Here is a 14,740-nt window from a genome sequence, read left to right as displayed (position 1 = left end):
CGCAGCTAGCGCCATTCGACGGCCAACACTGTGGTTCCTGGTGTGTCCGCTGTGCCGTGCGTGTGATCATTGCTTGTACAGCCCTCTCGCAGTGTCCGGAGCAAGTATGGTGGGTCTGACACACCGGTGTCAATGTGTTCTTTTTTCCATTTCCAGGAGTGTATGTTTGTTGATTTTCGATATTGAGAAAAGGGTTCTAAACTACTGTATTGAAATGGAACTCTGTTAGTAAATTTGTAACTACGTGACGTATACTAAGCCTGCTGTACTTGCTGTAAACTATCGCCTTAGTTCCCTTGTGCATGTACACCAGTATGATCGCATGCTGACAGGTGTTGCCGCGAGTATGTTGGACTATAACTCAAATGGTATGTTGACCAGAACGAACAGCTGGTGTTGAATAAGACAGTATTTTAGCTACTGCTCTGTGTAAAGTGAATTAATTATGATGCTGTAATTTCCTTGTATTTTAACACCGAAGATGGTTATGTAAAGCGGAAATCTAGATATGACAGAGTAAAAAAGTCTAATGGAATTGCGACTGATTGCGATGTGCTTGTCCTTCCTTATAGGCTACGGTCGCTGTGCATGTGTTAATTAATTTTTCTATTATTTCAATTAGTTTTGTTATGCACTCTTTGACCTGAGTAAACTCGAAATAACTATAAAATACAGGAGTAAATATGTTCTTTATTCTAACTACTTGTTTTACACTTCTCTCCAGTAATGGCTCAAATTTCTTCGGAGACGACATCCTCATCGAAAATCACATTCATTAGGCATTAGGGATGACGGTCATATTACGCTATTAACCGATTAGTAAGGGGGAAAATTTGAACACCTCAGCGGTAGGGGTTTTTACGATGTTGCTATCACAACTCCCTCCCAACACCCCACAAAATTTTTCGACTACACATAATTTTTCCATTATCCGAACTTTTATGGTCTTCGTTGACTGAATTATAAGTGGAAAATTTAAAATGGTGTACACTGTATGTTATGATTGAGCTGTACATAATTTCTGATTTTTCTGTCTCTGAACTTCTAGGTGACAGAGGCTACTTACGTACTAGATACATTTATTTTAGAAAATTGAGGGGGAATTAATGGTTGTATGTCAACAAGTGGTTTCACGTGAGAGAGAATCTCAAGTGACCAGAACAATTACAGAACCATAAGGCACGTTGTAATAATCCCAATTCCAAAGGAAGCAGTTGCTGACAGATGTGAAAATTATCTAAATACCAGTTTAATAAATAATGGCTGCAAAATACTAACACAAATTTTTAACAAAAGAATAGAAAAACTGGTAGAAGCCGACCTCGGGCGAGATCAGTTCGGATTGTGGACAAATGTGGGAAGACGCGAGGCAATACTGAACTTACGACTTATCTTACAGGATAGGTTAAGGACAAGCAAACTGACGTTTGTAGCGTTTGATAGTTAGAGAAAGCTTTTGAAAATCTACACTAGAGTACTCTATTTGAAATTATGAAGGCAGCAGGAGTAAAATGCAGGGAGCGAAAGGCGATTCACAATTTGTACAGAAACCAGACGGAGGAGGAGCAGGAGATTAGTGTTTAACGTCCCGTCGACAACGAGGTCATTAGAGACGAAGCACAAGGTCGGATTATAGAAGGATTGGGAAGGAAATCGGCCGTGCCCTTTCAAAGGAACCATCCCGGCAGTTGCCTGAAACGATTTAGAGAAATCACAGAAACCAGACGGCAGTCACGAGATTCGAGGGGCATGAAAGGGAAGCAGTGGTAGAGAAGGGGGTGAGATAGGGTTGTAGCCTATCCCCAGTCTTATGCAGTCTGTATACTGAGCAAGCAAGAGTAAAGGAAACAAAACAAAAATTTGGAGTAGGAACTGAAGTCCAGAGAGAAGAAATAAAATCTTTGATGTTTTCGGATGACGTTGTAATTTTGTCAGAGACAGAAAAGGAGTTGGAAGAGCAGGTCAACGGAATGGACATTCTCTTGAAAGAAGGATATAAGATGAACATCAACAAAAGAAAAACAAGGATAATGCAATGTAGTCGAATTAAATTAGGTGACGCATAGGAAATAAGATTATGAAACCAGACACCTAAAGTAGAAAATGAGTTTCGTTATTTTGGCTGCAAAATAACTGACGATTGTCGAAGTATAGAGTCGACTAGCAATGGCAAGGAAAGCATTTATGAAGAAGAGAAATTTGTTAACATGCCACATAGATTTAAGCGTCAGGAAGTCGTTTCTGAAGGTATTTGTCTGGAGTGCATCGATGTATGGAAGTGATACATAGACGATAGATAGTTCAGACAAGAAGGGAGTACAAGTTTCTGAAAGAAGACTAGATGGGTGGATATAGTAACTAATGAGAAAGTACTGAATGAAATCAGGGAGACAAGAAATTTGTGGCACAACTTGACGAAGAGAAGGAGTCCGTTGATAGCACACGTTCTGAGACATCAATGGGGAGAGGGGGGGGGGGAAGGAGGTAAAAATCTTAGAAGAAGACCGAGAGATGAATACAGTAAGCAGATTTAGAGGGATGCAGGTTGCAGTATAATTCGGAGATGAAGAGGACCGCAAGGGCTAGAGTAGCACGGAGAGCTGCAACCAACCAGTCATCAGACTGAAGACCACAACAAAAACAACGGCACCTCTGTGTGTACCTCTGGTAGAGAGAGCACAGCGCCTGCGGCAGGTAGCGTGCGTGTACTGACCGGCGTTCTCAAAGTGGTCGTGGTCGAAGTCGTCGAAGCCGTCGAGCAGCCAGGAGTCGTTGAGCGGCCAGAAGAGGTCCCGCAGGTCTGACAGGCCGTCGTCGAGCGCCGCGGCCACCAGCAGCGCCGCCGCCCCGGAGCTCGCGTTCTGTCCGCCGCCGCCGTCCTCCTCTGCAACACGGCGCGCACCGGCCGCTCACTGTCACTGCAGAAGTTCTCTCACAGAGTCACTGCCCCGTTAGCTAGTGTCACCAGTTTCATCTATATCTACATTTCTACTCCGTAAGCTACATCACCGTACGAAGCGGGGGGTTCTTTGAGTACCTCTGCCACTTTCGCCTTTTCCTCTTACAGTCACCAATGCTTCACGAGAAGAACGAATTCTGTGCGTAGACTCGTATTTACGCAGTTTCACCTCCGTGGTCTTTTCTTGAGCTGTAAGCAGGAGGAAGCAGTGCACTTATAAGCCAAAACATTATGACCACTGCCCACTGCGGTTCTGGATATCGCTGGTGGCATCACGCGGAAACGAAAGTATGTCAGCGGAGCGGTGGATCACCCTAGAGCAGATATGGGCTGCAAATGGGGAAGACCTTTGTGATAAGCGACTTTGACAAAAGGCAGATTGTTATTACGCAGAGCCTGTGAACGAGTAAGTCGAAAACGGCGAAGCTGGTGGAATGTTCACGTGCTACTGTCGTGAGGGTCTACGGAAACAGGAAGGACGGCGAAACTACCATTAGGCGCTAAGTGATTGGACGCCCACAACTCTTCACAGAACGTCGGGTTAGGAGGCTTGTTCGCTCTGTAAAGTAGGACACATGATGATATATGGCGTCTCTGCCGAAAGAGCACAATGCTGGTGCACGCACATGTGTTTCAGTTCACATCGTTCATTGTACATTGTTTAACATGCAACTCCACAGGAGACCGCCCATACGTGTTCACATGTCGACCCAACGACATCGCCGGCTACGACCGCAGTGCGCACAGGATCATCGGGATTCGACCTTCGATCAATGGAAACTGACGACTCTTTGTGTGAATCACATTTTTCCTGCACTAGGTTGCTGCTCGTCTCCACAAAAGCCGTCATCGAGGTGAACGGCGGCTGGAAGCGTGCAGTACGCCACGGACACAACCTGATGGTAGCAGTGTTGTGCTATGGGAGACACTCTCCGGCGCTTGCATCGAACCTGTGGTGGAAGTCGCGCTGGGAGCTGCGAACCATCTTCAACCCTTCGTGCTTCACCTCTTCCCCAACGGCGATGTCATCTTTCTCTGCCTGCGTCTCGGAGCCAGAAGCGTGCTACAGCGGATTGAGGAGCATTATACTGAACTCACTTTGACCTCTTGGCGGCCAATCGATAGCGACCCACATGAGTTCCGTCTGCGTCGCTATCGGGCGCCATCAACGAGTACGGAAATCAGTGGCCAGTTATCTATGTGAATTCCGTTACCTACGCGTATACATCTGATGCCACATACCTCCAAAAACCTATCATCGAACTGTCGGATCCATGATACCCACAATCACGGATTTATTTCACAATAAAGACGAAAAAACAAGTTGTTACGCAGGGTGGTCATAGCGCGTTAGCTCTTCGCCGCGCATTTTTTGACTCTTCTAGGAGCGTAACCCTCTAAGAACTCCAACAGTAAAGCAAACCGTGATGCAGAGTACATCTATTGCAACGTCTGCCACTTCAGTTGCCTGTGTATCTTCGTGACGGTTCTACGATTACTTATTCATAGATGGAGAACTTGTGAAGGATATGATAAGTTCGAGTTCTGCCTTCGGACTCGAGACCACAACAACAACACTAATGAACCAGGAAAGAAACACCCTACTGTTTAGATTTTCACTATTTCGTCTATCAGTCCTATCTAACATCGACCTCAGTTTGACGAACAACATTCAGATATCGGCGAAACAATTGTTTTGCATGCAGCCTGTTTTGTAGATATACCACACTTCCTAAGGATCTTCCAGTGAATCTCAGTACAGCATCTGCTTAGTTGTGATTACATCCAAGTGGTCGTTGCACTTTCAGTCACTCCACAGGCATAAGCCTAGATAATTTATGTACGCGACTGCTTATAAAGATTGTTCTTCAATGGAGTAACTATACAATATTTAAAACAACCCTCATTTACTCTCCAGTCTCTTTCGCCAATTTTGAAATACATCACATGTTTCGATTTCTCTGGACGATATTCCTATCTCTGAACTTGCGTCAGCGACCCGTAGTGTCTGTATTCAGAACCTCATGTTAGTTTACAATCGTACAATAAAAACTAGCCTTTCTGTCCCTTTGCTGGGAGTACGTCACATTTGCATAGGTTCAGGGTCAACTTTCAGTCTCTGCTTCAAGCGCCGGTCCTCTCGACGCCTTCCTGCATTTGCTGCTACTCCTCTGTAAGCGACTCCATCACACGCGTTTTCGATTTTCGCACAACAGCCTCAGAAAACTACTTCATTTTTCAAATTCAAATATCAATTTTCAGTTAATGTAGTCCCATTTGTTTCTCAGTATCGGTTTAAAGACTTCGAGACGTCATTCTTTCTGTGACAAAAACACATTAACAGGGGATTGCTTGCAATGACTACTTGAAATCTCCCCCATGCCCGTATACACACACAAGAATGCACAAAGAAACGATTTAGTATATACTGCATGAAGAGACAGGACCGCTTAGAAAATGTATTCACTGAAAACTAAAGCCATGATACCAGTCACGCACTAATAATAATAATAATTATTATTAATATTATAAATGTTGTGTGTTGGAAAATCTGCTATTCGTATTTCCTGTTATTGATTTTAACAATACAGGTGCAATGATAATATTGAAAGAGAATTATGTCAACACTACTCAAAAAAAATGGTTCAAATGGCTCTGAGCACTATGGGACTCAACCGCTGAGGTCATTAGTCCCCTAGAACTCAGAACTAGTTAAACCTAACTAACCTAAGGACATCACACACATCCATGCCCGAGGCAGGATTCGAACCTGCGACCGGAGCGGTCTCGCGGTTCCAGACTGCAGCGCCAGAACCGCGCGGCCACTTCGGCCGGCTAACACTACTCCATAATAACTTTCTCACAAATACAAATTAGCTAAGTACCTTCTAAAACATCACTTAAGAGCACCACTGTATTCATAAGAAATTGTTATACACTCCGACAGAGATCTTAGTCACAGCACTAATAGCCAAAAAATAAATTATACCTCATTTCTTTCTTAACCAACACTTGCAGCCAATTGAGCAATTTGTGACGTAAAAATCCAATACTATCTGTAGATCTAGAATGACGACTCCCTGTAAAGCAACACAAAACTATTTAAACTGTGAGAGGTCTTATCAAGATCAAGTTGAATTAACTTCTTAAACAAGTCACCTAATAAAGTAAATGTTTCCTGGGTGGGGATCTTGGGATTCGAAATCGAACACATGTTTATAGACTGACGTTCTTTAGCATGTGAATTATTTACAGTATATTTTTGCCACTACATACATTTAGAGTAGCATGTAAATAAGCATGAATGTATTAGGAAAATCGTAGAAGGAAACTCTGTTCTGTGATCTTAAAGTAACAAAAATGCATCTTTTTCACTAGCAACGAATATTATATTGGTCCTCACGGTACAGCCATCATCTACACACATTATCAGATGTGCAACTTCACCGTTCAGACTTCTAAATGAAGATCAGATGAGCTTTCATTATTTTCTAGACGATAAATCCATGTGTCGACCATCGTATATGGAAACTGTGCGGTAGTGCGCGAGGAAGACGCAGCCTAAGAGGAGCTTCTACTGGGAAGAGAGGGCTTAGTCCTTCCACCCAGGGCGCAAGTAACCTCATAGTCGGTGATAGCTGGTAGCATGTAGATACAGCTTCAGTATGTATAGGTTTCCAGTAAACGCTCTGCCACAGAGTGCCAACATTCTGTTTGAGACAAGAACATCCAAAGCTGGGAGTTGAGTAGGTAGACAACTGCCATTCTGGATCAATGTACACTTTGACCGTTCGGTTGCCCACATGGAGGACCAGGGGCAGACTCAACTACACGCACTTCAGGCGACCTCCACTTGTTAATGCTGCAGCTGGCAACCATCTTGCATTCTTATTAGGTGTCTGACACCACAAACACCCAATTTTAACCTCTCTTCCCAGCCTCCAGCCCGTTCCCACCACTAAGCCATGCTCCTCTCCACTCTCTTCCTCCTCCTAACCATTCCCTCTCAACAAGTAACAGCCCAGTAATTCACCGGCGTTTTAAATGAAACAGCCAGTCAAGAAGTACCCAAAAGTCACCATCTTGTTCCATGTAACCAGCATGGCACCAAATTGTGACTGTGTTTCGATCTTTGTACCACAGGAACAAAGCTTTTATAAGTTGTTTGCATTATATATCAAAATGCGTAGATATTTGTCTATTCGGTATACTATCAACCATTATAATTAAACAAACACGTTATGTTTCGCAGCTGATAGAAATACGAACTAATGAGGAAGGCAGTAGCGTTTATCGATTGTAACTATGGTAGAAAAGCTCTGTAAATAAGTTTAGCTTTTCATAAGTTTAGTTTTCCATAATGAACTACTTAAATATATCAACATTTTCAGCATTTTTAATACTCGCTGTATCACTTTCAAAAAGCACCAAAAACATTCTATTAGCTTCGTAAAGACTTTGATATACATGGCGACTGCCTGGGGAAGGTTCTACATACAGGAAAGTTTGATCTCTGATCGCAACTGAAAATTTGAGCCTAATACCACAATAAGTTATCACTTAAAATTGTCTCTATCACCTGTCAAAATAAGTTAAGTTTTCCTCTGTAACAATACGAACCACAGGTGGCTCGCTCATTGATCTAACTTACAGGTTATATTTATTAAGAGCAATAGTTCGATCATTGTACACAACTATCAAGAAACGAAAAATTGTATGTATTACTTACCAAAATATGTACAGATTTGTTCTATAACAGTGCAAAATACGCAAAGATTAAAATTGTTTGCTGGACCGAGACTAACTCGGGACCTTTGCCTTTCGCGGGCACATGCTCTACCAAATTCTTTTTAAATTTTTTGTTGTTTTCTTTTTTCTTTTTTAAAAATATATTTGTTATTTTGTATTTCCTTTATACCACATCGAAAATAAATGTACCTAGCGCCGGATCGTACACTAAGTAAACAAAACAACTATCTCGGTACTTTCCTACACCGAGGTAATATGTTGGAAATGAAAATTGTGCTTCGTACACGATGCAGAAGGGTGTTTCGCTACTCTCCTTGCACTTCATCATCCAGGTAGATCTTCACGCATGTCGTATGTTAGTCCACTGATAATCGGACACATTCGTGTCAGCTCAGTCAATGGGTATCTTCTCCCACCTGTCGATGATCCATCTGCGGGGAAGTTCGCGTAAGGCACTACCTAAGTAATTAGATAAATATACACTACTGGCCATTAAAATTGCTACATCACGAAGATGACGTGCTACAGACGCGAAGACAGGAAGAAGATGCTGTGATATGCAAATGATCAGCTTTTCAGAGCATTCACACAAGGTTGGCGCCGGTGGCGACACCTACAACGTGCTGACATGAGGAAAGTTTCCAACCGATTCTCATACACAAACAGCAGTTGACCAGCGTTGCCTGGTGAAACGTTGTTGTGATGCCTCATGTAAGGAGGAGAAATGCGTACCATCACGTTTCCGACTTTGATAAAGGTCGGATTATAGCCTATCGCGATTGCGGTTTATCGTATTGCGACATTGCTGCTCGCGTTGGTCGAGATCCATTGACTGTTAGCAGAACATGGAATCGGTGGGTTAAGGAGGGTAATACGGAACGCCGTGCTCGATCCCAACGGCCTCGTATCACTAGCAGTCGAGATGACAGGCATCTTATCCGTATGGCTGTAACGGGTCGTGCAGCCACGTCTCGATCCCTGAGTCAACAAATGGGGACGTTTGCAAGACAACAACCATCTGCACGAACAGTTCGACGGCGTTTGCAGTAGCATGGACTATCAGCTCGGAGACCATGGCTGCGGTTACCCTTGACGCTGCATCACAGACAGGGGCGCCTGCGATGGTGTACTCAACGACGAACCTGGGTGCACGAATGGCAAAACGTCATTTTTTGATGAATCCAGTGTGTTTATTGTTGTCTCTCTTTATTATCATATCCAAGAAATGTATTTGCTTTTATGTGTTTTTTCCATAGCGAATTGAATATTTTTATGTATAATGTTTATGTCCGCATGAAATTAATCAATTTTCTCTGTTGGTTTGTCTACTGTGCAGATTATGTCATCCACATGACCAGTAAACAATTTTGTATCCTTTCTTTGTCATGACTGTATCAAAGATAGTGTTTTCTATGTGGTTGATGAATATGTTTCCCAATGTACCTGATATTGGGGAACCCATTGGAAGCCCATCCTTTTGTAATTAAATTACCTTTCAAATTGGAAGTAAATTTGGGAAATGATTGCTTTCAGGGCTGTAGTTATTTCATTAATATTGTATGCAGATGGTGTGTTGCATATCAGAAAGATTTCTTCAATTAGTTTTATTGTGTCTGCATTGATTTTAAGTACAGGACTCAAACAAGATGTATAAAAACGTTTAATCTAGCGAGGTGCCGGGGCTAGCAGTGTATTTATCACTAAATTCTACTAGAATCCACATATGTAAATCATGCTCTAAGCCCCCCCTATTCTAACTCCGACTTTTGCTGTTGCACAAGGATAAAAAAATACGCGAACTGACTCTAATCAACCCTGCCAGTGGAGTAGAAGAGAGTTTGGCACCTGCAATAATTTAATTTGATAAATAAGTTAAATAAACAAAGGTTTCATTAGCATAGTGAGGAATGATAGGGTTGCTCTATCGATTAACAGAATGAAAGTTCTGTCCCAAATAACAATATGATTTATTAAGACTAAACACAGAATAGTAAAAGAAACACAGTAAATATTTATAATACATCAAATTGGCTCACATTGGAGATTCATACAAACACTGTAAAGGTGAAGTTGTCCCTAAACTAGATCGTGAGGTTTAAGACGAAGTGGTATGTGGAGCCAATTCCTTGCCACTCAAATCTCAAGAGAGACACACAGCTAACCCAACAGTAATTGCTGCTACTCAAGACAGAACAAAGTTAGAAAAAGGCGAATAGGCGCGCTCTGCTGAGCTCTGATTATCACCTAGGAAAATCCCTGTCTGCCGGTGCTGCGGACATACATTACCGTCTTCTTGACTGCCAGGACACGATCTGGCGTACCGGAGCCGTTGGCTGGTTGCTTCAACGTCCTCGACCGAAAGGCGACTGCCGACTCTCTAGAGCACCCGTACAGGCCGAACACCCAACATTCCCTCCCCCACGACAGTGGCCGTGGTTACGTTCCAATCAGCAACTCGAAAACCGGCGGAAATTCCACTCCATTGCCGGAGCACTACCATTCCACCAATGGAGATTCTTGGCGCCAATTTCTGTGCTGATTTTGCTACGTCACGGAGCTATGCCCTGAGCAAGCCAATCACAGTTACTATTTTGCAGAAAGCGTGGGAATTTTCCCGCCACAGCTGCCTGGGTACATAAGTCATTCCCACGCCTCGCTGGTAGCCCGCCCGAAAGTGTTTTCGCTAAGCTTCTGCGAAGCAACGGAACCTCCAGCCCAGCCGCCACTTCCGGCTCCCGCGGGCGCGTCTCCTGACAATGTCGGCGTCCGGAAAGCATTCACTCGACCCCCCACACCTGTCGGCCTACCCTTTCAAAGTCAGAAGAGCCCGCCTGTCACTGGACCACCCAGGTGGCGAGAGACGCTGCATGGGAAGTCCGCGTGTGAAGGAATAGCAACCCTCCACCGCATGCAACTAGAGAGGAGAATCGTAAGATAGAAATATGAGAGGGGGCTCATGCCACCTCTCATAGCCCCTACGCTATTTTAGATTGTAATTGGTGAGCGGTTGGCTCACTTAGGAGCAAGGTAGGGAGTCAATCGCCCAAGAACAATCTCGCAAGCTGGCTCCACATGCCGCACTCTATAAAGAAAATCACTGCAACTGAAAAATGCAGCTCATAGAGGGAGGATTATTTATGATGTAGCCAACTTCACCTTCTTAATATGGAACACTAACACTCACATCACACATCCATACCCAGGGAGCCCCTTCCAAACACCGATTCACGCAGACATTCACGCTCTAAATATGGCCCGGGCATCTGAGCCAAATATAGAGCAGTTTATTCTTTACAATCAGAGTTGGAGTGCTCCGCAATTAAATGCCCAAGATGTTACAACAATTTTAATCATTAAACTAACCTGAACTCACTCACACATGATACTATATAAGTTAACAATCTCTTTGTGAGCTTTCAGAATCTAGTTACAACCTCCGATTCATTCTGTCTCCCTGCAGCAAGAATAACCTTTACAAAATGTTCCCTGAACTGATGGTCCATTCACAATGACAGTGGTGGTATCTGCTTCAGTTTATGGGGACTTCAGGCACACTGTTTGCATACACACAACACTAAACCCAAAATACAAAAAAAACATGATGCGGAGAACGATACAGTAATCTGTAATAAGAATATCAGTGTAAAACACAAACGCATACAAGGTATAACATACATTACAAAAACAACATAAGAGAAAGAAATTTAAGAAAAAAAACAAGGTTCATGGGGCATCAAATTGTGCGTGCACATTGCACAAAGTTCACGACTGTGCTGAGAATGAGGCACTAAATCACATTGTTAGAAATATCCGTGGCACTTCACTAATTCCACAGTACTGACATCACATAAGGCTAAACGTCGGGTGTTGTTGCTACGTTGTGGCAACAGCAATAGGGAGTTCTGGAGTGTCTGCAGTACGCTGTTGAGATTGTAGTCAGACCCACGCATATGATCACGGCAGTACGGTAGGAAGACACAGTGATACGCTCTCTTCACGTCGATTAATTGTCTCTGAGGTCTCCTCGTTGGGATACATCACTAGTCTAGGTCTCTTCTCTCGCTAGACAGAACTTTACGTTTCCCAATATTGCAGTTCGACGAGGGATGATGGCACGTGGAGTGACTCCACAAGTGTGTGAGGTCATCCATACAGGATCGAACTAGGAGCGACTATTGTTAAAACTGCTCTCTAATAGAGAGGAGAAGTAAGAAATGAGACCATACATTTGTTAGTGTGGCACGATACTGCTTTGTGTATGCAGATCGGCCAATGCTAGTGAGTTGTAAAAACCCAAACAGGTGAGTATAGAGCGTCCCTTTCTGTCCTGAGGCACATGAGGCGCAGGTTCTGACACGACATGTGATCTTCTTCGTGTACTCACGACAACGTGGTCTGCCGCAGGGAATCCCTCCAAACGGCTGCCGCGTCTGGAGAGCTAGCAGGCTGTCGCGTGTGGGTCGCGTGTCAGTGTCAACGGCCAGCCCCACTTTCGCTTGTGGCCCGGCGAGGGTCCCGCGTAATCCCTCAGGTATAAGGCCCCGTGACTGTCAGCCTGTAGGACCGGATGCGCTCGCCCTTCACGTCAGGTGGGGTGCTGATGCTCTTTTCTTGCAGGTAGCCGCAGACCTCTTGTTCCCGCTCCGGCCGGCCTCCGCATTGCCACGATCCCCCTCATCTGCACAATTCTTACAAAAATCTTATGCCTAACTTTTTCCCATGACCTTCTATGTTATAATAAATTTACATAATGAAACATTGATGGTCTGTCATTTCAGACACTCTTATTTTACTTTTATAGTTATTAATCTATGGCAATCATTATAACATCTAATCTAGACATGGAAATAATTTATTTTGATACATGTGTAGAGACCGATCTTAGTATGTACATGGTGTGTGATAACTGATGCTTTGTAATGGATGAACAACTAAATGTGCTGGCCCGCACTAATATTACTATTAATTATATAGATCGACAGTAGACATGCTCAAGAATTAACTACCATATGCCAACGATCTACATTCTATGTCTTCTGAATAAATTATGTTATTGCAACTATTCTACGTTCGCTCGCCGGTCGTCCCTCCATCTCGTGTCTGTGATTTGATGACCTGAAAAATAACATCCCAACAGGCGCGCCCAAACACAACACTTGTGGTAGAAAACCCCACAATATTAATCTAGTTATTGTTAAATCCTACAGTTTAACTTATCCTAGTATATCGTACCCTTTTTTTATTTATTTATTATTTTTTTATTTATTTTTATACAATACTCTTACATAATTCCTGTTACGTTGAGATGTCTCGCTGCTCACCGCTATTGACGACAGTGATGTGCGCGCCGTACGAAATGGCCTCCGAGTTCTCACTACACCTCACTGAAACTCCAGAGACTGGGTTAGCCATGGCTATACAAGACAATAAATTTATAGTTGCAACTTCCTTTTCTATGTTATGCAGCATTCGCGATCAAAGCACACCTTTCCAGAGGTAATGTAATATGACCAAGCCAGGACTGGTTCCTGTTGAGGATTCCGTCGCCCACCACACACCAGCTACACAGTATGTCACGAATTTCCAAGTATAATTCCTTGGTTATTCATCTGTGACAGTCACAAGCAGCACGCTAAATCCCCAACCAGCACATTGGCATGGTAGGCTTTATGCCCGCATTTCTACCGTCTAGGCCCTAGGGCACCATTGGAGTCAAACGCTCACAGGTTCACCCAGACTTGCAAGACAACGATGCTGGCGCAACACTGTAAAAACTATACTGCCCATATTCATCATCGAAATCACGCAATATACCACAATCTTGCAGTGCACTGACGCGTGCCTGCAAGCATTGGTATGAACGTCTCACGAACTGGTTGTGACCGCTATGGAGCGTATCACGACTTCTCAGAACGCTTCTAAGAGCACGTTCTTGTATGCGCCCGTTTGTGCGACATCTCCTCACTCATCATTATCCCTCAACATGGACACCAGATAGGAAAGGACTAAAACATTGCTCATGGAAAGGTAGTGTCTCCTACTCTATCGACATTGGAGATCGCGAACATAAACAAAAAGAGGATAGCAGCAGTAAATTCTTAGGCAAGACAACGCAGCGTGTTAATACTTTAGCAATCTTGATCTATTAATGTAACGATTATTGTTCCCCGAAGAAAGGTTCATATATTTGCCTATTCTACTATGTACACAACTTAAACTACTATTATTCCACGAACTTCTTTGTGTGAGAGATGTGGTGGAGTCCTATGGACTAGCGCCAATCCCTTGTCAGACTCCTCCTCCTCTGACGTGCATTAGGATTTGCAGGTCTAATTTCAATCTCCTGGTTCTCCTGTGGTCCTTGATTTCGCTCTCTCCAGTTACGGTCGCTTTGCCGTTCGTTATTCCTCCTGTCCCAGATTCCTTGTCTAGATTGACCTTGTTCCCTAACGTTCTCGTTTCCGTGTCTTTGGTTTCCATAATCTTGACTTGCGCGGCTTGGCCTTCGATGTGTCCACACATGAATTCTAATTTTGCCTGGGTTGGCCATGATGACGGTAATGAATTAGTAAACTGCGTCACCCAGCTCTTCGGATGCATCGACCCTCCATTATCTCTGAACTTTTGGAATTTTAGTATCGACAGGAAGTGATTGTGATCAAAATCCTGTCCGATCCTCGCGCTGGTGTTGTCACTCGTTTCCGATACTTGCACGTCTGCTGAGTGTCCTGATCTATCTTGCTGATAACTGTGATGTGCTACCTCTGTATCACAGTGGAAGTGGCACTCCGAATTCCCTCTCCTAAGTGGACTACCATTATTTGAACTATTACTAGGTGTTTCTGCGTGTGCATTGTTAGTTCCGCACTCTGTCACTAGGCTGGAGCACGGCGGGCTTTTCCTCGGAGACACAATTCTGTGTACTCCATCATTGGTATCCGAACGCGCAGTGCTCGTGTGCCCGTTTCGCTCTAGTTTTGCTATCCGACTCTCTACTTCTTTCATTTGTTTCGTGATGTTCGTAACCGCAAT

The 14,740-nt window shown here is 43.7% G+C and overlaps 1 protein-coding gene across 1 annotated transcript in view; it reads right to left on the bottom strand.

The window, feature by feature from the left end:
* LOC126263616 (zwei Ig domain protein zig-8-like) overlaps positions 1-14,740 on the bottom strand; it is a gene marked incomplete at its 3' end in the record, with an annotated part of 499,015 nt that overhangs the window by 161,581 nt on the left and 322,694 nt on the right. Inside the window, exon 4 of the mRNA XM_049960703.1 lies at positions 2,714-2,884. Within this exon, the coding sequence (XP_049816660.1) occupies positions 2,714-2,884 (171 nt within the window). The remainder of the gene's footprint in view (positions 1-2,713; positions 2,885-14,740) is intronic.

This window comes from Schistocerca nitens, chromosome 6 (genome assembly GCF_023898315.1).
Source record: "Schistocerca nitens isolate TAMUIC-IGC-003100 chromosome 6, iqSchNite1.1, whole genome shotgun sequence".
Lineage (NCBI taxonomy): Eukaryota > Metazoa > Arthropoda > Insecta > Orthoptera > Acrididae > Schistocerca > Schistocerca nitens.
This window is presented reverse-complemented; position numbering and strand designations above follow the sequence as displayed.